This window comes from Crassostrea angulata, chromosome 10, assembly GCF_025612915.1.
Source record: "Crassostrea angulata isolate pt1a10 chromosome 10, ASM2561291v2, whole genome shotgun sequence".
Taxonomy (NCBI): Eukaryota; Metazoa; Mollusca; class Bivalvia; order Ostreida; family Ostreidae; genus Magallana; species Magallana angulata.
The window spans coordinates 40,386,812-40,413,773 of record NC_069120.1 but is presented as its reverse complement, the minus strand read 5'-3'; the positions used below and the strand labels follow the sequence as shown (position 1 = coordinate 40,413,773).

At 33.5% G+C, this 26,962-nt stretch overlaps 2 protein-coding genes across 3 annotated transcripts in view; both read left to right on the top strand.

Annotated features, from left to right (window-relative positions):
- The window catches only part of LOC128167784 (uncharacterized), a 30,999-nt gene extending 10,913 nt beyond the window's left edge, over positions 1 to 20,086 (top strand). Inside the window, exons 6-20 of the mRNA XM_052833698.1 lie at positions 1,253 to 1,286; positions 3,474 to 3,566; positions 4,661 to 4,766; positions 6,075 to 6,248; positions 6,659 to 6,767; positions 7,617 to 7,707; positions 8,359 to 8,464; positions 8,631 to 8,741; positions 9,274 to 9,379; positions 11,956 to 12,081; positions 13,712 to 13,884; positions 18,826 to 19,444; positions 19,547 to 19,615; positions 19,729 to 19,810; positions 19,957 to 20,086. Coding sequence (XP_052689658.1) covers positions 1,253 to 1,286; positions 3,474 to 3,566; positions 4,661 to 4,766; positions 6,075 to 6,248; positions 6,659 to 6,767; positions 7,617 to 7,707; positions 8,359 to 8,464; positions 8,631 to 8,741; positions 9,274 to 9,379; positions 11,956 to 12,081; positions 13,712 to 13,884; positions 18,826 to 19,444; positions 19,547 to 19,615; positions 19,729 to 19,810; positions 19,957 to 20,023 — 2,066 coding nt within the window. The 3' untranslated portion in view covers positions 20,024 to 20,086. The remainder of the gene's footprint in view (positions 1 to 1,252; positions 1,287 to 3,473; positions 3,567 to 4,660; positions 4,767 to 6,074; positions 6,249 to 6,658; positions 6,768 to 7,616; positions 7,708 to 8,358; positions 8,465 to 8,630; positions 8,742 to 9,273; positions 9,380 to 11,955; positions 12,082 to 13,711; positions 13,885 to 18,825; positions 19,445 to 19,546; positions 19,616 to 19,728; positions 19,811 to 19,956) is intronic.
- A 2,801-nt stretch (positions 20,087 to 22,887) lies between these two features.
- LOC128167780 (uncharacterized) overlaps positions 22,888 to 26,962 on the top strand; it is a 66,943-nt gene continuing 62,868 nt past the window's right edge. The window contains exons 1-4 of one of the 2 annotated variants that reach the window (XM_052833692.1): positions 22,888 to 23,051; positions 23,650 to 23,783; positions 24,074 to 24,199; positions 24,825 to 24,970. In XM_052833692.1, coding sequence (XP_052689652.1) covers positions 23,000 to 23,051; positions 23,650 to 23,783; positions 24,074 to 24,199; positions 24,825 to 24,947 — 435 coding nt within the window. In that variant the 5' untranslated portion in view covers positions 22,888 to 22,999 and the 3' untranslated portion in view covers positions 24,948 to 24,970. Of the gene's footprint in view, positions 23,052 to 23,649; positions 23,784 to 24,073; positions 24,200 to 24,824; positions 24,996 to 26,962 lie in introns of those variants that run through there. The other variant, XM_052833691.1, reaches the window with a different exon arrangement.

Genomic DNA, 26,962 nt, shown 5'->3' with positions numbered 1-26,962 from the left:
TATCACATCACATGAAATTGTATTGTATGATATTGTAAAATATATTATTGTATCATATGATACAGTATGTATAATATAATGTTGTATTATATATTTTACTTTATCACATAATAGTGTATCATTTGATATGATACAATGTTGTATCAAATTATATTGTATCATATGATACAATATCATATTATGTTTCCAAAAAGATACAGTATCATACAATATCAGTCTATATTATACAATATAATATCATATGTTTCAATGTTATGGTGTATTATGTAATAAGATATTGTAATATAATACTATATTGTTTTATATATTATGATATTGTATTATGTGATCAAATACAATAACGTATAACACAATACAATGTCATACCATACGTTACAATATCATATCTCATCATTGTTTATTATGGTATTTTATTGTATTATATGATATATGTTAAAAATATGATAGGATGCAATATTTATTTTTATATTATTGTATTGATTAACATATGAACATATGATTATCATACAATTTTTTAACAGATGATATACGATATTTTGTCAAAACAGAATCCATGAATATCCAAGATCATAAAGTATGATTTTCATTTAATATGATAAAGGTGGTCTCATAAAGGTGAAGTCTCATAAGGGTGATGTCTCGTCTCGGTGAGCTTTGTAATCTGTGATTACCTATGTTTTTCTTTTGCATGGAATTATCATTTCTAAATTTTCTATTTCCTGCATAAAATCTCTGACTAGATATCAAAGTTTTTGACATTTTTTTTTTTTTTAATTTATTTCACAGGCACTTGTTTCTGAGAAAAAAATTTACCCTATAGTACTATAGGGTAAATTTTTTTCTCAGAAACAAGTGCCTGTGATTTATTTATATATTTTTTAAATTAGCCCTTTACCTTTTAATTTCAACTTTGTTTTATCTGGATAGCCCATTCAACCCATAAATTTAAATTTAGTCATATTCTATAAAATAGTTAGTTTTATCGCATTTCTACGCTACATGTTCCATACTGTGCGCAAATCAAAAGAACACTGCTCCCATTTACCTCGGGTTCGGTTTTCTTGCTTTACTTTTCTTTTCTTCTTTTTTTTTTTTTTATAAAAATTATGTATATTGAATACTCGTGTCAATTCATGTATATAAAATTATCTGTATTTAATCTATTTATTTTGAATAGTAAATACCAACAAAATTACAATAAAAATTATCCTCATTTAACAAAATAAAATAAATGAACAATATGGTTAATTAGACGTACCGGATTGCGCAACTCGAACAGGACAACCGTAAATCTGTGGAGAAAACAGTAAATAAACAAACACATTTCCCCAAAATAAGGACTTTGTCATAGTATCGGGGTATAAGAACATGGATTAGGGATACACGGCAATATTTAGGTAATCCACCATAATTTTTCAAAAGAGTTTTTGACACTTGCATGTAATTCAAACTGAAACTGCATATGAACAAGTAATAGCTTTCCAAAAAGCTTGCCTGACTAAACAAAATTATTCAATGGAAGCATACATGTATCAATTAGGCTATCTTATTAGAAATGAATTTAAATATTCGCTGCTGATCATAAATTTATAATCGGAACGTGTAAATTTAAGACGAAATGTCCGCCTTTTCTTCGATCTAGAACATGTACATATATATCACTTGAAATTCATTTATTTATTTAATTCATTTTTTTTTAGGAATGTACACATATTATATAAGTGCATGTAAGCTTGAAATCTGGAGAGTAAATAGTCGGGGTTTTTTTAAATTGTACATGTATTTTTTATATGAAGATGCAAAATCAACTGAAAGGCATTTTTAAAAATGTCCAACCATATGAAATATGAAAGGGTATACAAACACGTGTTGTTTTTGATTGTGTGTGGGCAGCTTTATCAAAATCATCTTGACAAGCAATTAAAAAAGGGTGAAAGAAAAAAAACCCTAACTGTAACTTCAATTAAATTAGAATTCCTTATTTGCAGTTTCATTTAGTGCATGCTCCTACAAAAGTGGAGGGGGGGGGGGGCAAATCCATGTATTTCCATTTATCATATAGAGCTAAGAAAAATGCCAGCTGCCAAAAAAAGAGGGGAGGGGAAAGCATCCCCCCTCACCCCAACCCCCGATGATACGTGCCTGTGATGTAAACACACGGTGTGCTCTGGGGTATTCGCATGATCCCAACGGACTCATCAACTAATCGGTGCGCAAAACTATGAATGAGACATTATGGCGCGACATCCTGGGTTCACGCAACGAATGAACTCATCCATTGAGATAGGGTTAGATGAATTTTTTGACATTTCTTTTGTAACAGCTACATACATGTATATTATACTTTGGATATAATGTTTAAGAAGAAATCTAACGAATTAAGAAACACACTTGATTAGTAATTGTTAAATGTAGTAATGTACATTTAGTAAGACACGCGAGTTATGGTCCCTTTTCAAGGTTAATGAAATCGCCCAACTGAACGAAAATCGGGTCACACCCCGCTTCGACGATTTAGTTCTTCCAGTAAACATTCCAGCTGTATAAATATATATTTTATTTTAATCCAAACTGATGACTCTCTTGTAATAATGATAATCCAACACCAATCATTACTTACATAGTACCGTAATAGAAAATATGTTACAACTTGTTGCGATGACCCCCTCCCCCTTTTTTGCCGTAGTGGAATGCTGATCTATTTTTAAATCAGGATTACACACGTGCACTGCATGGTGAACATCCCATTTACTTGAAAACTCTTGCTCGCTGTTGTTATTACATGCCATATAACATTTTCATCAATTGTGAATGTAAAAGCTGATCTCTTAAACATGCATCGGTTAATCTGTTTTGTGAAATATCATGATATTGCTTGTCCCATTGTCTGCACTGTTTCGGAGATTGCAACTTTTAAACCTTAGATATGCCTGACGTCATGACGTCAGGCAAATATATATCCGGATGCTGATCCAAAAACAATGATAAAATGGTTATATTGTGATGATACGATGTAAATACATTAGAATGTAAAAAAAAAGAATTGAGGGAACTAGAAATATGTCAGTATAAAGTTAACCTTTTTTCTACCATTTTTGCACTTTATCAAAAACAGCTTTTCAAGCAGTTTTACTCTACCCTCTCTCAAAAATAGACAGTGATAGAGCAGTGCTGTAATGCAAGCGTGAAACAAACAAGATATGTTCATCAAAGTGTTATCTTTCTAAGACTTTATTATTTCAAAACAAAAAACAAAAAAAAATTTTGCTTGTTCAAAGCATGGCTCTATCAGAGACATTATAAATAACATTGTTATTTATGTCTCTGGCTCTATATTTCCAATGTGAATTAACAAAGATGTGAAAAATTTCAATTTTCACTTAGTTTGATTGGATATTGTAAAATAAGCATCCCTTCTGATATGCCAGTGATTGCAAATAAATTTATATGATTGCTTCAATTTTCAATTACAGATACAAAATGGCATATAGCAATGCTTGCACAAATAACATTGAGCAATGGGCCAGTGTTGTGTATTCTTTTTCATCGGAATACGATTCAGAGGGGTAAGTTAATATAAATTATCATTTCCAGGAATGTTATGAAAGACATTTTTAATGTCAGTTTTGAGCTTTTCTTCATATTTCTATTGGTATATAATTACATGTATATAAATATACAGCTACAGTCTCTGAAACATTCTACTTTCCAATGCAAATGTTGAGGGTATGCTGAGGAAATTTAGTGAGTGCTTATGAACGGTGAACAGTAAGCGCACAGAGTGCAAAGTGAACAGTGAACGCACGTTGAACAATATGTTAACTCAAAATGATCGATTTATTCGGAGTGCCTTGGGAGTTATCCTTACATTGTGTTTCGTCGGTAATCAGGAAAAAGTAACAATGTATGTATTGTTATCAGCCTAACTACAATATTATTTGACTGAACGAAAGGGTGAACGCTGAACGAACAGTGAGCACAAGGTGAACGCACGGTGAGCGCTTTGTGAACGGTGAGTGCGAATGGAGCGGAGTGGAGAGCTCACTGTGAACGCACATGTAGTCGGCGCACTGTGAAAGCAGGGTGAAACCACAGAAAAATAGGAAAGTAGAACGTTTCTGGGACTGTGTGTAAGAAACTAGTGGAATGATATAGAAATAAGATGAAATTTTTATTATATGAACTGTTTCAAATCATATATGCATGTCATGAATTGCTATTTATGAAACAAGATTATGAAGACTTGACTGACTGTTAATTAATCACTATTGTATTAAATGTTTGATTCAGCTTACAGTCTGACTTTTCTAGATATCTAAAAAATGTCCACTATCAACACAGCCAATTTTGGCAGTAGTAAGTTCTTGGGCTATTTAAACAGGTTATTTTGGTGTGACTTCTGCATTGTGCATCAACATTATTTTCTGAGATACTTGAGGAATAAAAAGTGCATGCATATGATTTAAAACATGCACATCTAATCTGGAAGCATCTTCGCTATAGCCAAGTGTCCGATTTGTTTTTCTCATGAGAAAAACGAATCGGACACTTGGCTAGCGAAGATGAGCTGGAAGATACTAAATTACAATACTGAATGATTACGTGCGTACTGTACTAGCATTGTAAACATGATTCAATCAGTTTTTTAACTTTGTTAAAGATGGGCTGCCAACCAAGTCATTGGACCCCCGCAAGTCTATCCTCAGTATGGAGACATAGAGGGCGCATGGGCCAGTGAAGATACCAATTCAGTAGAATATATAGAGGTAAACATTACTCAGGATGGTATTTACCAATATAATAGGATTTATTACTTGTGATAGTTTAATCAATAAAAAAGGTGCCTTCAGAATCCATGCAGACAAAATATGGTTATCAATGTGGGCATTGTAGATTTCTTTTTCTGTTCTGTGTTTTGATGTGGGTTATGATATTTCTGCAATGGCTAAAACAACACATTTAAAAAATAAATTCATAATTAACGCATTCATAGCTAGAAGATGAAAAACCAAATAGATGGATATGACCCAAAGTAATTAGGTAAACAAGTCCCAAGAATTCACAACAAGCAAATTTAGCAGTAAAATGAATGTACATATCTATTAATGCTCTATAGTCGGTGTGTATCGGTTCTCAGGCCATATCTGACCACATGCACAAATCCTTTTTTAAGAGCATATATATTTCCCAGTTAGCTCGATTATGCTTATACTTGACTTAAACAGAGCTTTTGAGTAAAGGGTGTATAGTGACCTTGAACCAATTTTAAAGGTAAAATATGAAGGTCATAGCAGGATTATATAAAAAATCCTTGTCTGGAGCATACTAGTATCTTCTCTCCCTTTGCTCCAATCTAGCTATACTTCACCCACATAGTGCCTTTGATCAATTGGTATGCAGTGACCTTGAGTGATGTTTGTAGATCAAGTGTCAAGGTCATATCAGATCACACAAAAATTCTCCTTTAAGAGCATATATTTACTCTCCACTCAGCCCCTTTTGGCTAATACCATACTAAAACAGGGCTTTTAGGTTAATGGCATGGATTGACCTTGAACCAGGTCAATATGAAGGTCATAGCAGATCTCTTTATAATTAGTTTTAGACCATAAATTTTTCCCTATTTGCTTAGTCTTCCTCAGATTGAACAAAAATTCATGTATGTTAGGGGGAATGAAATTGAATTAAAAGTTCTTTGCCAGCTTAAAAATTTCCAAGGTATAAGTCGAAGTCAAAGCAAAATTCTCTGAAATTCTTTTCACCCTAATGTCCATTATTTAAGCGGGGCCCTTTGAGATGGTCACTATCTTTATGTTGTCTAGTTAATATGTAGTTTATTTTTAAAACAGCATGACCACGTAGGATAATTTAAACCACTTTATTTGTATATATAAAATATATTCTTGACTTTCCTTCCCCTTTAAGTTCAAATATGAGTTTGAGTTCTTCCCCTTTGCAAAAAAGATAAAATAGTTTGAAGCATTACAGTTTAAAAATGGCCTGGAAACATACACATTAATAGTTTTTTTTACCAAGTGCATGTAATTGAGGTTGTGTAAATTTTATACTTACAGATTGGATTTGAGCAGCAGGTCATTCCGTCTGTGATTAAACTGTATGAGACATACCATGCTGGGGGCATCAGCAAAATAATGGCTAAAAATCCTGCGGGTCATTGGGTGACCTTGTATACCGCACCCAAGCTGGAGATCATCAATTCTAGTCGAGTTTTCTCACCAAATTTGACGGTAAAAATGACCATACATGATACAGATTCCAAATGGTCCATGAAATCATGCTTTTGAGATCATTTAATTGGCTTTTTCAACTGTAGGGAAATTGACTGAAAATTTTTATTTTTACAAAATTTTTTGCCACTATATTGACAGTTTTATTTGGTGCACCAAATAAAAAAAGATGCTACACTGTACATACAAATTTGCTGTTACAGTATCTGTATTTCTTATGGTTGCATGCATTGTTACTGGTTGGTTATCTTTTAATAAATATACTTATTGGGATCATCATTGAATTATGTTACTAAAGAGGGAAAAGTACCAATAACATGTATAAAGTTAAAAGTTTGTTAAAAAGTAGAATGGAAATGTAGCAATACCTAGTATATGTCTAAAGAAAAAAGCTTTCTAATGAATTCCAGGGGAATACTTTTGAAACTAACCAACTATGGATAGAAATAGACAGCTCTCTTGCAAAAAGCTGGGTGGAGATAGATGCAGTACAACTCATAGGATCTCTGCCGGGCCATTGTTAGTACTAACTTGTTTACATTAATTTGTGAAGTTACTGTAAACGTATTATATTTGGCGTGTATGATGTTTTGCGGAAATTAGTTTTTGAACAAGTTGGCGTGGATTTGAATTAGCGTATTTCTGAATGTAACTATTTTTATACGTATATGTATGGCATTTAGCAATGCACTTGATTTAGCGGAAGCCACATTCTACCAAAAGCGCTAAATAGGATACCCAGCCAACTGTAGTACGTTCTTAGTAATAGGGAGATTTTGTTTACTGGTACTCATTGCAGATAGTACTCCCAAGCTCGTGGCGATATTTATTTTCCTCATAATAAAAATGATATACAGCTTATCTAATTATACACCCTTGTGTATTATTATAATTTAAGGGATATTGTTATTATAATTGTATTTCAAGAAAACTACAGAAAACCAAGTGTCCATGGTAGGTACGTCAATAGGACAGAATAGCGTATGCAAATATTTATATATAGTGTGTATAATGATTGACTGAAAATGATTTTAATTAGATTACTGTAAATTCCTAATAAAACGCGGCGAATTGATATATGCGTAAAATTGCGAGAGGCTCATCTCACCGATTTTAAAATCTCACTATTATTTTTCTGACAGATGTAAACTTAAGGAGCTATGATAAAAATCTGGTGTTTGCGATTTCATATGCTTGTGATTTGATGCAAAACAGTTGAATCGCAGAATTAAGGACTCACAAAAACAAGCTTAAGGCATCTACAGAAGTAGATTTTGAACAGTTGTGAGAATGATAGGGTATTTTCTTTTCCAATGCTTTGTACATATGTTTTATAGACTTTATTACGTATATTTGCTTACGTTGTAGATGATAGTCGGAGAAGAACCGCTGAAGTTGAAAACATCACTCAGTGGGTGGCGGAAGTGACTGACTTCTCCTCACAATACAACTCTAGTGGGTAAGAGTACCTCATGTAGGTAGATCTCGAAAGAACCAGAAAACCATATACTGTCAACCTTTCATTATTTGCATTATAGCGTGCATAAAAGGAAATAGCAAGGTATGTTTGAATCTCATAGTTGAAAATATGTTTGAATCTCATTGTTGAAAATATCTCACTCCATGAACCAGTCCTTTAATTTCTCAGTATTAATTTGTGTTGGGTCATGAAAATAAGTCATTACCGGCCAGCCTACCACAGGTTAATTTGGGAAATAAAGTTGTTGATAAAAAAAGGTTGGTTCACAGAGAATCTTTGGCATGTATTAAATAATTAGGGTTTTCATTTGAAGTACAGTAGGGATGTGCTGCATGTCTTGGGCAAGGTGAAGCTTAGAGCTGTCTAAATATTGACATATTTTTGGGGTCTTGGAGTTTGAAAATATGCCATGCTCATAATATATGGCTTTTCATTTTCAAAGGGATTCCCCTTTATACCTCTTATTTCATAAAGCTTAGAATTGCCCAATTTGGTCACTTGATGGTTATACCAGGTAGGAGAATAATATTTGAACAGATTTCACATATCTACTATGTATTAGAGGATGGTTTTTAGGTTTACCTCTCAATATGGTTTGTATCCGACATAAACAAATTCATTTTAATACAGGTGGTCAGCAAGTAGTGTTATAGGTGTACCAAAGGTATACCCTCGATATGGCGACATCCAGGGAGCTTGGGCAAGTGCTGACAAAAATGCAGACCAGTTTATACAGGTATGAAGGAAAGTGTCATTTATCATCCTATTATAAGCATTATACGCTGTATTATCATTTTGGGGGGAGTTAATTTTAAATTAACTCCTTTTTGCATTAAAAAAAATTTACAAATATAATTCTCAGAAATACACTGCAGTTAAATTTTTTGGCATTAATATTTCAGGTGAAATTTCAGAAGAAGGTATTCTTGCGTGAGATCAACATTTACGAGACATACCATGCTGGCGGGGTCAAGAAAATCTCGGCAAAAGACATGCAGGGAAACTGGGTCATGGTCTATAAAACACATCGCCTCCAGAATATTGAAAAAAGCAGAATTTTTTCACCCTCATTCAATGTAAATTTCATAAATATATATTTTTTTCTCTTAACTTTTAATGGTATACATAATGGAACATAATTGGGAATCCCTTTTAAAACACTTTTTAAATGTGTTGAATTGATGAACTTTAAAATACATATGTAGCCAAGACTGCATGGTATTCACTAATAGTTAGGGGAAACACGTACTATACATGTTTGTAAATAGGATATGTACCGTAATCCAGGAACAAAGAAAAAAGAAGCCACACTGAAATCTGATAATATTCTTTTATGAATGACAAATGAAGTCATGCAATCTTAATTTGATGACATTGCACTGTCATGCACTGTCGTTTTGGCCTTTTCATATAATAACTACATTAAGTCATTCAAAATGATGAACGAGTCATCACTTTGATTTACCCATGATGATATGGGTTAATTTAATGTAAAGTTAAAATTTATGACTTATCAAACTTTTGATGTGGTGGATATATTTACAGCCTCCACATTTTCCTGTGGATGAGTTGAGACTTGATATTGACTGCACAGCATGTGGAACTTGGGTGGAGATTGATGCAGTAAACATTGTGGGAACGCTAAGGCCAGGTAGTATTTATACAGCTGCACGAAATTACACAAACTTACCAGCGGCAATAAAGGTCATCCGGAACACAGTGGACCTTTCACAGTATTATTACATAGGGAAAGGCCAAAGGTGTTCCAGATGGAGTAAAATAAAACCACTGTGAATTTTCATTGGTAATGCATATTACCTCTTTAAAGAAGGTTAAGGTGGTATGGGACACCTGTCGATAAAAATGTGGATAAAAGTACATTATAATCGAAATGCTTTCACTAGTTTAGAGTTTTCAAATTTTACACATATGCATATTTGACCAAAAAATATGTTTTTAAAAATTTCTGGTAAGTTTAAAAATTTTAAAAGCCCAAAGTGGGATTTGAACTCATGACGTACAGATTGGTGGTGAACGCTCTATTTTAACCATTGTGCTACGCTCTTAGATAACAGTTTCGTGAAAGAAAACATTTATAAATTTATGCTTAATTTTATTGTTTATTTTGTTAGGAAGTACATCACAATATGGAGATGTTCTATACCACCTTAAGGTTTCTTGTGTTGAGCAAAGATGTGCTCAGATTTTTAACTAAGAGACAACGTACTGCATTAAATTTTCATATTTATATTTGCTTTTGACTATTAATTTGTAAAATGGAGAACCAAGAATGGTTGATCAATTTAATGCATTTGAAAAGAGTCTCTTTAAATCAAATTAATATTATGAAAATGTTAAATTACTTGAAATGATTTATTTTTCATATATTGGAAGAGATAAAACATAAAATAATAATATAACTTGAAGACCCAATGTTCAATGCATTTTTCAGGAAAAGAGAACAGACTGTTTATAAAAAGACATAATTTCTATTAATCATATTTTAGGTTTTACACCTCTTTCTGCCAGTTTTTCACAGTTGGTCAACAACAAGATGTTTAGCGATGTAGAAATTGTGATAGACGGCCTCACATTCTATGCACATAAAGCCATATTGGCGAAAAGGTCCTTGTTTTTCAAGTCAATTTTTGTGGATGGACAAGTGCCTACTTTGGTAAAGACTTTTCCTACTCATTATCAACATTTCTGCTTATTATATATGAATGAAAAAGAATGCGGAAATTTTTCTTTCCCTTGCTATTAATTTTTGTGGTGATGTGATGTCAAATAAGTCAATTATAGCAAAGTTTCAATCCTTTAGCAGTGGAGTCTACTGAAGTATAAATTGTCTTATTGGCAAGTAGCTGTTCGTGGAACACACCGTCTAAATCCCTTTTATTGCTAAGAGAAAAATAATACCAATAATAATGCACAATATTTATGATAGCTTTAAGTCTGCAGAAAATTGTCTACCAGTAATCATGAAAACAGGGAAATTTAAATCATCATTTAATATTTGTGAATGTATTTCATGTCTACAGCATTTGTTTAATGCTCTGTGCAGTAAAGACAACAGAGATGGGTTTATGCCCATAGAAAATTGTCTCATTTAGAACGTAGTGTATTTAAAATGAACATAATTTATTCAACGTCTACGATATTAATTCTTTATGCAGGCAAGACAACAGAGAAATCCACCCAGCTCTCAGCGTGTTATGCCCTCATGCCCACCCTCAGAGGAAGAGGCCCCGCCTTCCTATGACAGTTTGTTTGGAGAAACACCTATGCCCTCAAAAATACACAATTTACCCACTAAAGAACAACTTTATGGGGACCAAATAAACAGTGGTCAAGTAAACAAAGTAACCCCCACACAGCCTGAGTCCAAAACAGAAATACCCCTGTTATCAGCCGGTGTAAGTTTTTTGCAAAGATCTTTTATGAATTTTTTTTTTCTTCTAGAATTTAGACAAGGTGTATAGTGTTGAAGTAATCAAAAACTGGTACATGTACTGGTATATTGTGCTCTTGTTGATACGAACATCATTTTGTTCTCTCCTTGTAAATTTACAAGAAATTTGCTTCATTTAGGGACCACTTGTTCTACATAATGTGACGCCTGATGTGTTTTGGATTGTTCTGTATTTTATCTACACTGATGAATTTCCTGAATTGATTAATATTTTCAATGTACCTGCTGAAATTGATACCAACTGTCTAATCAGAGCTTGCAGAGGTTTGAAGATTTACTTTACCCGTTACTTTGTTTCATAATTACAATAATAGTCGGTAAATTTAGCTACATGTATCTCGGATAACTGCTAATTAAATGTTTGTTAAATGTAATACGGAATAATTTGTCTCATATGTATTAACAGATTTAGATCTCAGATAACTGTTAGTTAACTGTTTCTTAACTCGTATACGATATAATTTGTCTCATGTAACAGATTCAGATCTCAGACAACTGCTAATTAACTGTTCATTTACTGTAATATGGTATAATTTGTCTTATGTAGCAGATTCAGATCTCAGTTAACTGCTAATTAACTGTTCGTTAACTGTACTTGACAGTATAATGAGTCACATGCACCAGATTTATATGAGAAGTGGAGCTTATCTTAGCCGAGAGACAGACAGACACTGACAAACTGGATGATCATAATACATGTAAAACCATGAAATGAAAAAATAGAACCTGTTTCTCATTTGAAACTCATCTTTCAGCTGCTGTAGAGTTTGATTTGCCTGGCCTCAGTGGCCTGAGCATGAGAAGGTTAACCACCCATACGCCAATGACAGCAGATAATGCTATTGAAGTGTACACCGAAGCTAACAGAGAACCAGTTCTAGGTAAGAAATCAAAGTACTGAAGTACTGACGGGAGTTGATTTTATCGATTATCATTTATTTTAAAATCAACTTATCTTGCATGGCAATTAGTTACTAGTCTGTATTTGAATTACGCACTTTTTTATTATATGAATTTTAGACTTTTCTGACAAGAATTTCGAGAAACCCCCATATGAATCATGTTGTGTAATATTTAAAGATAGATTTCACACTATATATAAGTAATCGAAGCAATTCTAAAAATTTTATGGATCCAAGCACTATTGATATCGAACTCTAGTCTCGTTCAACTAGACGCTCGGCTGTCTCCGTTTATCTCCGACAAGCAAGAGAGCCTTTCTGCTTGTCGGAGATTTACGGAGACAGCCAAGCGTTTGGTTGAACGAGGCTATATCAAACTTTGGCGTAGGAATACATGAGACTATAAAAATATCTTAGTTGTTCGTATTATATAAAATCTGACTATTTTCAACTATTGTTTATTGATAAGTTTCCTTGAAAAACAATGCTTCAGCATACATTACTTTGAATTTTTCTATTATTTTCAAGAACTAAGTCTTGTCAGCGGTGATGATTTGTGCTTAGGTCCAAACACTGTTTCGCTTTCGGTTTGCCAGAGTAACTGCATAGGAGAGTTGATTAAAATCAACTCCCAAAAATGCATTGTGGGAGTTGAAATTCAGTCAATTTCAAAATGCAGAAACTTATATGTTTATGAAATGATATACTGTAAACAACATTTTATTTCGAGCAAGTTTGTTTTTGGAAATACATGTATATGGTACCTGTAATATAATGGTTTACAGCAACTACTGTGGAATCATCAAATTTCGTGGATTGCTTTAATGTTACAGGTTCGTGGGGACGTAATTTCGTGTATTCTCTTAAACCTACAAAAGATATCTATCTTTATTACCCTAATTTATCAATTCGTGGAGGATGTTAATTCGTGGATGAGAGGTACCCACGAATTCCACGAAAATTGAGCCACCACGAAATCTAATGATTCCACAGTAAATTCCACAATGAAATTCTTTTTGTTTACCTTTTTAAAATTTTTTATTAACATTGAAGGTTTGGTTTGCCACAAGAAATTTGCAAATATGATAATATCATGAATCTTATGGAATTTTTAAAGTTTAAAATTGGTTTAAAAATTTTTACATAGATAGAGGTACTGATGTCACTCAATCTCTGAATGCACCCATTATTTGAATTTTTTTCCCCATCAAATCAAAATGAAAATTTTGATGTATTGATTCTTACTAAATTTACTTGCCAAACTTTTGTATACCCAGAAATGTATATGTTGAGATTTACAGATGAAATTAGAATGTCATAGAAAAATTTAATATTTGGTTGTTTCCAATTTACAATTGTTCCTCCAATAAAGAAAAAAATTAAACCCAAATCTGGCCTCTGGTAAAATACTGGTTAATCGAAATCATGGACCAAATGCTCTTATTCTTTTATGTTAACATTGAACAGAAGTATACACTCAGTATTGTACCAGGTTATATTCGTCCCTTACTACTTTTGTCCAGTCAATTTTACAGATGATATTGCCCTGTACTATTGAATTGACTGTACATTATTAGTATTTTGATCGTATTTATCTTTATTTTTTTAGAATTTGTCTCCAAACTAGCACTGCAGATAATGGTACAGCACAGTAACTCAATTAAAAAACACGCCAAATTCAACAGACTGCCACCAAATGTACAGAAAATGATATCAAGTGAATCAGAGGGTACAGCTTCAGTGGAAAAGAAGAAGTCGTCAATCAAGCGAAATAGTTCAGATGTATGCTCTCTGCAGTAGAGATCTTAGATGTACAAATATATGATATCCGCACATTTTAAAAATTGTTTTGACTAATTTTCATGCAGCACTATTTTCATAATCATTCTACTGCAGTCTGTAAATTCAGAATTATTTTGAAATCTTTCAAATCACAACTTTTATTACTCTAACCAATCATATCATGTGTTCTTTTTATGTTACTTATATATGTTCGGTTTTTTTTTTGGTTATTTGATTTTTTTTTGGGGGGGGGGGGGGGGGGGGGGAGGAGGGGATTATTTTTGCTTGTCGCAAATAAAAGTACTGTGGTTTCATTAATATTCAAGGGTATTAATTTTCGTGGATAAAGTGAAAATCATAGTTTCAAGGATACGTAACTTCGTGGCCAATGACCCCATCAATACAAAATGTTAATAGAAATTGCATTTCAATGAACATTAAATTTCATGGATCCACTTAAAAACGAAATCCACGAAAATTGGTATTCAACGAAAATTGGTGAAACCACAGTAAATATTTGCATCGGTTTGGTTTTTTTTTTGCAATTTTTATTTAAGTTATTTTATGACACACACTAACAAATGTATTTTCAAGCTTTTACTTTTTTTTTAAATTTAGAAATATAGTGAAAAAGTAGATCATCATGAAAAAGAAATATAGGGACCCTTTTGTAAACCTTAATTAATTCTTGGACTCGCACCTGTATAAGTACTACATGTAGTTTAATCTAATTTTCCATCTTAACTCAAGGGATATTTCCAGTAGACTGATGTAGACATAATTTGTATCATTATATCAAACAATCAAACAAATGCTGCATTAAAAAAAATTACCGGTAATGAGTTGTAGAGATATTGATAATATTGTATACATGTATATAATTAATAGGATTCACCATAGTAGATCACTAGATGTCAATTAAGGAGTATGAATTAAAGTACATGTAGCAGTTATTGCAGAAAAAAAATATATATATTTATTTATTTTAAATCATGTTTCATAACAATGAAACTAACTATTGTTTTATCTTAATCTTTTTTGGGGGTGATTTAAAGATAATACAAGTTATAATATGATGTTCAATTTCTTTGCTCCAGTTTATAACAGTGTGTTTATTTTTCTCACAGATTTAGGGGAAATCATACCCTGGCCTAATTATATCAGTATTGGATATTTTATTTCCGAAAATCTGATGAAAAATGAAAATTTTTAAAAAATCTATATTTTGTTGTTTTGTTTGTTTTTAAACCATATGTTATTCTTGCAGTATGTAACTACTAGGTAACTAGAGAAGATGTCCAAGTTCAGTTTTAAGGTTTTAATGTTATATATTTTTTTGAAAAAAACTTTTTGAATTTTAGATGACTGTGATATACATGTATATACAGTTGTTTTTGCATATGTATCAACAATTGGCTGAATCATGCATTAATTGATATGGCAAACATGTTTTGGTAATTCAAAGTCTTTTGTTATTGTATAATTTAGGCTTGATATGTAGTAAATTTCGCAGATGAAAACATGTACAAAACAAACAAAATTATTTTGGAAATATACATGCATATCCAATTTATCGACAAAGACAATAAAGTGTTATTTGTGCATATTATGTATTTTAATCCAATGCATGTGTTCAAAAACATTTTTCTTATGTGGATATTTTTATTGTTTTGCTTACTGACAGGGGACAACTTGAAAACTTTTTCTCATTCTCATGAATAATTCATGCTCTATTCCGATTGGCTTCTTCACACTTTTGTAAAGGAAATCCCTCCAATCCTGCTATTAATGCATTTGCATGCCTTTATCAACAGTCGTCTGTTTGGATAGCATGAATGCATTTTCATATATCCATAAAATAAATAGTTTTACCATCTCATATTGGTAAATGAATATTTATTAAAACGAGACTTGCAATGGGTTTTCGATGATGTGCAGTTCTTGATGGTTATCAAATTCACATTCATAATCAAACTGCAAGAATATTGATGATATTATATATTACCAACAGTTTTCAAAAAGTAGTTATGTTTGAGAAAATTTCTTCAATATTAGTTAACATATTTCAGAATTATTGAACATTCCAGATATTTTTGATTGGATGGCTGAAGTAAAAAAAAGATTTTGGTAATTTGTTGCAGTCGGATAATTGTCCTTATGTAGAAAGGTTTTGGAAACATTTTTCAAATTAATATGATAATTTATCATTATATTTAATTGTTACATTGCTAAAACTGTGATACAGCTTTTTTTTTTACCCGGGACAAGAAAAATTATTATACTTTTTGTCTGTGATAGTAGATTTTACATACTTATATATAATTCATTACTGTAGCACAGGTACAAGTATTTCACTTGCGTTTATCAGAGTCTTACGAATATTAGATTGTTACTTGCATCATATTATTTCACAAATAATTATACATAATAAAAGGATACTGACCGCAATATAATATATATATGTTGTTTTGACTTGTGTATCACTGATGGGTTTCGTCAGATAGTGTAGTATGTAGCCATACATAACGATAGATTTCTGTGATATATTGGAGGGAGCTAACAATGAAGTTGAGCGTCATTTTTGTATCTTCTCCAATAGACAAAAAGGTGTTTTTTTTCTAAATGAAGTCGTCTCAAAAGGGGTTTGGATTTTGTACACTCTCATGTCAAACGAAGATTTATGGATCACCGCTCTGTATACAGTACAGTAGAGTATTGACACCTCTTCTTGGTAAGGATCGGTATCAGTCAGGCAGATGCTAGATGGTCGAAAATTATTTTGATTAACATGCCTATATATATGTATATATATAATCTTTTAAAATTCACCCAAAAGGCGACTTGTGTTGCAGTTGAAAAATATTAGGCTACTGTAGTACTGGCACGCCAGTTTGGCCTATTTGGAAAATTTAGTATTGGCCGCTTTTCATTTTAGCATATAATCTTTGCAAACATCTATCATCTAAATTGTTTATCTACAATGGTACATGTTTTTGCACCGTGGCCAAGTCATAACACCTCGACCCCCCCAACCCCTGTAACAAAAATGTTTTATAAAGATCCCCGCAAGGGGCCTCTCAAATACTATGACGACACAAATGACGCAGAACTTTGAAGGCGCCATGTTGAAATTTTGTTATATATATATGTCTTGTGATCTTGATCAAGGACCACTGACCCCTGAAATGTGAGTAAATTTAATGATATGTTTATGATATGTAACGTTATGGTCTTCAAACACTTTGATCCGAACTATAAGACAATGCACAGGTCTAAAGTGTCCTATATGGGAGGGGGGGGGGGGGTCAGGGATCCGGGCCTAAAATGTACATTATAAATCGAAAAATATGCCTCGGTCACCCCTTATTATACCACTTGATCCCCTCCCCCCGTGAAAATTATGTTGAATTAAAAGAAGAGGTGAATATCACGATAAAGGATATTTTCTATCAATATTCTTTTATACTATATAGTACAGTATATAGAAAATGATATAGGTCCATGTTGCATGTTGTCTATGGAGGATATTTTCTATCAATATTCTTTTGCTATATAGTACAGTATATAGAAAATGATATAGGTCCATGTTGCATGTTGTCTTTGGATGAGATCATGCCAAGTATCATATATTCTGTAGGCGTATTTTATCGCCGAAAAATCTTCCGGATTTTTATTTACGTAGGATTCTGAACATAACGTTTTCCCGTTGTCATGACGTCACGCTGCTAAGGTAGATACCGTAAACAAAAATGGCCGCTGAACTAAAATATGGTAGTGAGACGACAAAGAAACGACAATAATCGTAGTTCTGATGGTTGACACCAATTGATTTTCTTTAAATTTTTATCGGTAGATAAATGTTACCTTTTTTGAATACTTTTCTAGGCACAGCAAGACAGAACGGGATTTTGAATTCCTAGGTTTTCATGCAATTGCAAGGCTAACGATCTTTGAATGAAAAATACTATGCGATAAATGATTTTACTTACAAATTATGCAATTGAAATAGTGCACATGAATAATATTTATCAGTGAACTATAATATCTCGGCTGATAAAATAAAGATGGCATAATGGAAAATTTTCAAATGGTCAGGGGAACTCACAAATGTTTAGCAGACGTTAGAAAATCCTTAATTTGTAGAAAATAAATATTCCAATTGTTTAGAAAGATGTTCCATTTGATGTAATTTTTAGAGGGTTATTAATTTTTACCGAAGACTTTGTTTAAACCCTTAGTATATTAATGCAGTTTCGAAATCATTTCGTACAAGAAGCACAAATTCAACGTTCGTGACTTTCAGCGGCGATTTTACCCCAAAATCGCGCCTTTTCTCATTGGATAATAAGCGCCAAACAGCACCAATCGTTGTTGTTAGATTTCAACCAATCAGGAAAGGACAAAAATATAGAAGGGTATATATAGGAGCAATTTTCAGCCCCTAGCATCACCCGAATTTCGAAAGCAAAACGATGTTTCAGATGTTGACGTTGATTGTGGTTTTCACGGCTTTGAGCGTTCGTCCAGTGAGCGAGGATGGACTTGTTAAGTCACAAGTCATCCTGGACAAAACTGAGTGAGTATGAATGTTATGAAAAGTAAAAAATGAAATATCGGAAACATTGGAACAATTACAAGATTTTTTTCACATGATTCAAATGATGTTTATGACGTCATCAAAATAAGCAATTATATTACTATAGGGAAGTTATTAGGTAACTCAGTACATACATTTCTATCTTGAATAAATAAACATACATTCACATACATATGGCAGTACATTGATGTAATTGTTTTAGATTTGGGGAAACCATGTGGAGTAGAACAGTGGACGCCCCATGGCTTGTTACTGTAAGTGGTTAAGTTATCCAATGTTGTTTTTCCCATTTCCTGGTCTGGTTACCCCAAACTGTGTTTTATATTGAACTCACTCTTTCACAGAATGCTAATCGCACAGTGACAGATTCCTCATGCAATCCTCTTGCGACTCTTGCCAACACTTCTCTACTTTACGTCCCACCAGTTCTTGAGCATGGCTACGGCATCAAGTCTTTGCATGGCGTTGTCAACAGAACTCTGTCTCTTTTGGCGCGGAGCGTCAGTATACTCAGTGACACTTTCAGAGATTCGGGCACCATGTTCATGGCGACCCTTGCCGAAATCAACCAGTCTATTCACTCTCTTGGCTCACGCATCAAGTCTTTGATGCTGGATTTAGTTGGAAAAGGCTCAGTTGTTGCGGGCGATTGGCTGGACATTGTGTGTGACGTTGTGATTAGATTCACCAATGGCACCGCGTCTGTCTTGGCGCAAGGCTCCAACACAGTCCAGAATACGACCTCTGAGTCCATGGCGTCTTTAGTCAGTTGGACACACCAGATCGGCACCGGCATCAGAGACCATATTAGCCACTTTGTCTCCTCTCTGTCCTTTAAAGATCTGTGTCGCCTCACCTTCATCCTCTTTCTGCTTGTTCTCCTTCTCACTGCTCTGTGGCTGGCCCGCTCATACGCACATCACATTGACATGGTCAACAAGAGAGTCGCCAGTCTAGCAGAAGGTGACCTTAATACTCTTCTGCACCTTCTAAACTCTATATATTTATAGACCTCGTAATCTTTTGTTATAAACTAATAATTATTTTTTTTTTCATTATTTGCAGAGAACAGCAGACTGAGATTGCAACTTGCCGCTGAGTTGAACGCCATAGACGCACAGAGAGCTGATTCAGGTACATGCATAAAATACTACAATACAATGTATCATTGGAAAACAGTTGTATAAGGTATATTCAACCTATTTAACTATAATGGTCAATAAATGACTGAAATTAACGTTTTACAGAGCGAGCTCAGGAGGCGCTGGAGAGACAGATTAGAAATGTGTCCATGTGGCTGAACGTGTACACCACAGAAATCAACAAAAAGTGAGTTCCCTGTACAAGTCTTTTGTACGATTTCTGATGTAAAGATTTGTATGCAAAGTAAAGAGTCATGACGATATTATAATTTTTGTTCTCAAAATAAATTATAATGATTTATTAACATTTTTTTTCTTCTTGTTTTGATTTAGAATGAAGAGAGTTCAGCCCAACAACAAGTTCATCAGCCGTACTTTGCGGCGACAGCATTTGTTATAATTAATGAACTAATTACTGCATGTGAATATTAAATGTTGTTTGTTGATGAATTTTTGTCTTGATTTTTTAAAAGACACAAGAATTGCCGGGTTTCAGCCTTTCTCGAAGAGATATTTATAATTATTGGCTTTACAAAAAACAATTCTGAAGTATAAATCGTGAAATCTCGCCAAAAAGAAATTCCAAGAATGTAGTTGACAATATTATTGAATTGGCAAAAAAAATTTATATTCCGTGTTTTGATAAAGCACAAAAGTAACAGATTATAAAAAAATCAAATTGGAGTTTACTGAGCTCTGACATCAATGCAAAATTGGAAAATATTTTTACAAATTTAAAAAAAACGTCAATTATAATCAATTCATACCATGTGTAGTTAAACCCCTGTCACACAAAGACAATCCGGCTAAATCCAAAGAAAAATGCAGAATCCCAAGATGCGCGTGCAGTAAAGTTTCCTGCAGCAACTAGGCGCATTTGTCTAGGACAACCTGCGATAGTGCGGCTCTTTTAGACACACAATAGCGGTATACGAATGTTGCTGTAAAACAGAGCTAAGTGGAGCCATCCGCTCGGTTAAGTTAGTCTAAACCCTATCTCAACCTACAATGCTTATGGTTTGAGAGACGATCAACTGCTATTTGGTGCATAAAGTCAATGTATCAAAACAATTACCGGTATATTATTTAAAAAAAGAACAAAAACAAAAAAAACATGTACGCGCGTTACTCAATTTGTATGCACACACCGTCACAGTACTTTCAAAAAATAATGATTCAATGCTTGAATATCGCATACCAATAAAATGACACCAAACTTTAATGCCTCAAATACTATGACCGCAAAACGTCAACATACAATATAATTTTTATAAAAGTTATAGGTGCTTCAAAGCCAATGTCGTGTTTAAACACTGTACTTCGTTTATTTAAAGTTATCTATATAATATATTGATAACGAGATTTGTCTTTGTCACTTTACCATAATATACAGATGATGTTAGGGACATGCTTCAGGCACTAATCAACCTCTGGAGATCATTTATAATAGATTACGATAGATGTGCTAAGGAAAATAGATTCCTAATACCGCTGTATATTATTTTGCAGAAACTTACTACACTGTAACAAAAGTTTCTTTGTGTAAAGCGTTTTGTTTAATCAAAGCAGTGCTTAGGACACTAGAGAAAAAAGTTTGGCTTAAAGTTTCACAGTAGCCCTTTGCACAAAAAAATTCCGTAAGATTTATTGTAAAGAATCTCGTACGACAAATCTTAAGTCAGCACAAAAGCACCCGTAAGTGAAAAAATTCGTACGACAGTGTATCAGGGGGCACTATTTCTCGCAGTGAGTAATTTTTTGAGATTTACACATAAAAAATGAATTATTATGGAGTTCCCCCCCCCCCCCCCCCACTTTTTTGTCTTAAGAAAAATTGGAATGAAAATATGGAAATGAAGAGTGAAATTGAAGTTACAGAAATAGAATTATCATGGAGTTGCACCCCCCCCCTCTTTTTTGTCTTTAAAAATTGGAATGAAAATATGGAAATGAAGAGAGAAATTGGAGATATAGCCCCCCCCCCCCCCCCCCCCCGGATTAGGATTTTGAAGATTTTGGAAAGTCCTTTTTTTTTTGCTTGTCAAGATTTTTTAAATGAGTCTCCCCCCCCCCTCCCCCCAATTCAAAAACGATGCTACGTACAGGTCTGCTTTTAATATTCGTACACCTAGGGTTACACTAACGACAAAAAGCTTCTCAAACTATTTAGTGTTAGATTTTTTATTCCAACATACTTTTTCGACTTTTTCTAATGCTATATACATGTGTGTGTTTTTATGACCCGGTAAATCCTACTTCCAATAGACCAATACTAGTTTTAAGAATTCTTGCTTTTGGTGGGATTTCATGGTATAATGCATGCATGTAGCAATTTTTTTTCTTCAAAATTTGAATTCAAGTGGAATTTCATTCATGTTCGTAACTTCGTATATTTATAATGGTGAGACTCCTTGATATCTACCTACATTTACATATCTACATGTATATCTTTTTTTTTTTTAAATTAAGTCTGAATGAAAAGTTTGATGTTGGATGTTAAATTACAGTCCCCATTAATATTTGACCCGGTTAGTGAAGTACCAGTCATAAGCGAACTCATGGAAATGATGGTGGTGATTTGTTGTAACAGACAGAATTTCTAACGTTTCATCATCGGAAAGCTGTAGACTACTTGTGTACTATAAATTTACATTTAATTTTTTGTATGATAACTGGAATTTTTTCTTCTTATAATATACAAAACTTTACACAGAAATATTTACATCCACCAAGTATTATTCCCTCTATTTCTTACGAAAACTTATAGTTAATTAATTCATAGCTCCATAGAAACAGCCAGACTGAAATATACATGCCCCGTTTATCGATTGGTCCAAATCTACAGCGGCTGAAACTGAGAAGATATTGACAGGTCTGAAATTGACACGCCCTGTTTACCGATTGGTCTAAACCTTCAGCGACCTACAAAATATCACGGACTGCACGAAGTAATCATGATGATGTCAGACTCAAAGTCTCACAGGAGACGATTTGGCAGTTTCTTCTAGCTAACGTACCTTATAACCTATGTACATTAACAGTAATTTAGTAATTTTTACTTATTTTTCATAATCAGTTTATGAATTAGTTAAAAGAGAGATGTTAATATAAACAATAAAATGCTTTCTTTGATGATTCATGCGGATTATGAAGGTAGCGATCGTTGCAGGAAAAAATTACATACGTATAAGTATATGGAAGCAATACGATATGAACACCGAAAATCAAGTACATGCCGGAGCAAATAAGATTTGCAAGTTCATGTAATGATAAGGAATAAAAGGCCGGAATAGCACATTTCGAGATATACGGTATTCTACATACAGAGAGAGAGATATATAATACATCACTTATCAGGTCCTGACCGGTCGTCAATATGAACGCCTTCTGTTTCCTCTTTCTGTTCGGACAACTAGCGCTCTCTTCAGGTTTTCGTCTTGCTTTTTTTTTCTTTATAGGCCTATATTTTCACAAGATTACGCTCCACTTTTTGTGTCTGGGTGAATTGTCATGCATTTGTTACATTTTCAACACATGCGCTTGTTTCGGACATCGATAGTCTCTTCCTTATATGAATAAGCAGGGGGTGGCAGTGACCTACGTATGAAACAGGTGTCTGATGGACTTGTAGAACTGTAAGGATGACATGACCAATTTCCGAAACACATGTCTGTGATACCACATCCATAGAGTTCTTGTTGAAGAAATGATGGGCAGTTATCTTGTACAAGCATTCTAAGTCAAAGGTTAGGGTCAAAGCAAACTCCCCAAAATGTTTTCTTCCTAATACCGTTAATTAAAGTGGGACCCTTTGAGATGGCCGTAATTTCTACAATGTCTAGTTATCTTGTTAAACGGGTTAGTATCTCGTTACTAGTATATGACGAGTTAGTATTTCGTTGCAACGGAATAAATATCTCATTTTAATGAGTTAATATTTCGTTATTCAGTCGCAGATATTATATATGTCTGAAACCTGACAGCGATCCATCCTGAAGTTAACAATTTTCTTTTTTTTGTTTCTAGGAGCTATCAACGACATAGAGTGTACCCACAGCCACCATCGTCACCACGCCCGGGGGACGGCCTACTACCCCGCGGACGACCCCATTGAGGGCGGGTTTGTGGACATGCGCGACCACCCTCTTATGACGCTTCAGGTTTTTCTTCAAATTTTAATACATAATGTACTGAATATAGATTTTAACCGAATTCGGATTCATATGCGGTAAGGTATTTACTAAAATGCCCAAATGGATGTGGTAGCGGGTTTGGGTGAGGGTGGCGGGGTTGGGGAGGGAGGTGTTAATACTGCCTGTAACTATGAGATAAAGTTTGGATTTGATATGTTTGCAAATTTTGAATAATAAATTCAGATTCATAGTTTTAGAAATAAAGATGTATTTATTGAATCGGAATTTCTACGATACTTACGTTTGTTTATTTTCAGGATTACTTGGAAGGACGCGTTACCCACGTGAGCGTTGCTATGGACAACCGTGCTGGGATTCCTTATGGAACTCACGTTTGCATTCCGGAATTAAACAGGAAATACCATAGATTTATTGATTTTGTCGTACGTATGCAATTAATTTTCATCACGTTTGAAAGTTGAAATATGAATATATCTTACACCAAATGTATAACATTGCCTCGGATAAAATTCATGCTAGCTAGTGGCAAGAAAAGTACTTCAACTAAATCAACTGGCTTGTAGTTGACTTGGTATGTCTATCGCTAGACTTTCTGATGATACTAACAGATGTTTATAAAGTTATACCTTCTCGTGGCAAATAAAAACAATTCTTTGGCTTCAGCTTAAGATCATCAACGATCTTGGCGTTTTGCTTGATCCAATCATGCATTAATTTGACGATGCAAAATTTTACTCTTCATAGCTGTTCAATATTAGCGATTCTGTGTAAATAATGTTGGCTTCTTCCTTAATACTAACTATATAGTCAACGAAAGGCATGTTTATTCTTGGGGAGAAACAAAATAAAGAACTCTATCTGCTATGAAAATCAGAAACCATCTTTCGATAGGATCTAACAAAGTGGTTACATGCCGTTGAATCTGATTGTCATCATTTAAATTCTTTCTTCAGATATAATTATTCCTCTAACCTATCTTTTTTTATGGGGGATTAGTTTAATAATTAGTTATTATCCTTAATCCTAATTCTCATTTCAATTTTACAGGTAGTTGACACTGGATCCGCCTTCTATGGTAAGGGGTACAGCAGAATAGACATATGCGTGCGCAACCGTCAGCTCTCCTTTGACGACACCATCAATGGTCCTCTTACTCTAGCCTTTCATTAGATAGTGTCAACGTGGTAAAAAAATAAACCATTATTGAATCAGATTCCACACATTTTTTGTTAATCGAGTTAAGTTTTTTTTTAGACGTCCGTCAAAAATTTTCAGTCTCGACGAATCTCGCTGAGATTAGTCACGACATCACGATCAACGTTACATAGTTATCGGTTAGTCGTACAGAAACCAACCTTATCTACTGGGTATTTTATTCTCTTTTAGACCAATTCACACTCTACAAAATTGATGTCCCCTTGCCGCCATCTTTGGGAAAACCCCGTAGATTTCTCAAAGTAGCCGTTATAAGTCCCTTTCCGTTGTGCATTTTGATTGTTCCAGGATGGGACAACCAACAGATTGAAGAAATAAATTAAATAAAAAGAGATTTCATCTCAGGACGCCCAAATATTTGGCAGCATTAAGGTGGCTCTATGCACCCACAGTTTATTCCAATTTTCAATAGAAGACCACAAAACATATACTTATCAAATATTAAGATGATGATAGGGATACTATAGGTATTTTTAAAGAATTTTTTAATGTTTTTACGTGTTTTTGTAAAATAATTTTTAAAAAGTTTACTATGAACAAATTGAGAGAATTTTTTTTTTGGTCATATGATGGATATTTCCTTCAGACATCTAAAAAAAATATAACACTTAACATTCAAAAATTTTATTATTGCAAATTCTTTTAGTATTTCCCCAAAACATAATTTTTCATATTTTCTTACTCTGTTCTCAAATCATCTGAAAAAGCTGCTTGATGTTATAAGAAAATGTATTTTAATAAATGTGACATAAATGATTCAATGAAAATCATTGCAAATAAACACAAAAAATATTTAAATTATATTTGGTATGAAAGTTCCTCAGGTAAGAGTTATCGTTCCTAAGTCCCAAGGCCCAAACACCTTGGGGACTTTTCATTTCTAAGTTGAAGAAAATTTCCTAAATATCATGTTTAAAAAATTGGAATGATAAATACGTACATATTTCATTTTAGGCCTATATAAGTGAATATGTTCGCTTTAATGCAAAACTAAGTCTGATAAATAAAGGGAAAAATTAACTAATAGGATTTATGTATCCTAACCTGAGAGAAATTCAAAGCCACCCTCCCATCCCCTTAAGGTGGAAAGGAACATCTGTCGATATTAATGTGGAATAAGGTATATTATAATTGAAATACTTTTGCCGGTTTAGAATTTTCTTTCACAGTATTCAACCAAATAATACGTTTTAGAAAATTTTGGAAAGTTCAAAATTTTATCGTTTTCAACGAGATTCGAACTCATGACCTACAAGTTTGTAGAGAACCAACTGACCCACTGCGCTACGCTGTAATAATAGGATGATGGGAAAGAAACTATTTATAAAAAAATAATTGATTTTATTGTTTATTTCGATAAATAATACGACACAAAGTGAAGGTGTCACATACCACATTACTTGTAAGTAATGAATTTTCCAATTATGAAATCCAAGTTATTCATTTAACAAATTTTTCAATAGAGCGGGCCCCACACAATTCGCCCCAGTGTAAATCGGCCAGTACCGGAATTGCATGCTTCCAGATTTACTTTTTTGCGTACTGCGTCATCAAAAAGTGGCGTATAGAGCCACCTTAAGAAGGGGAAAGTAGGGTTTTTTCCCCTTTTGACTTTTGGGTTGACCCCGCAAAGGGAAGCAACTTTTGCAAAGTGTGGATTGGGCTTATTCTTAAGAATTTTGAATCTGTTAAGGTGTATGAATATACTATTTAAACAATGCTACACAAAGCTTTTGCAGGCAGTTAAAATTCATAACAGTTCAGGGAATGGTCTTAAATCTGATAAGGACAATTTATAGGAAAGAAAATGCTAAATGAATGTAAATATTTCTACTGTGTCTATTTTTTGCGAGGATGGGAAACTCTTGACTTGCAAAGTTGTCTTGAGTAAGGATCCTTAAAACTATAGAGTTTTTTAGACAGAAAAAATTCATTAAGGGTACTTGTGATCAAAATTGTGTGTGTCCTTT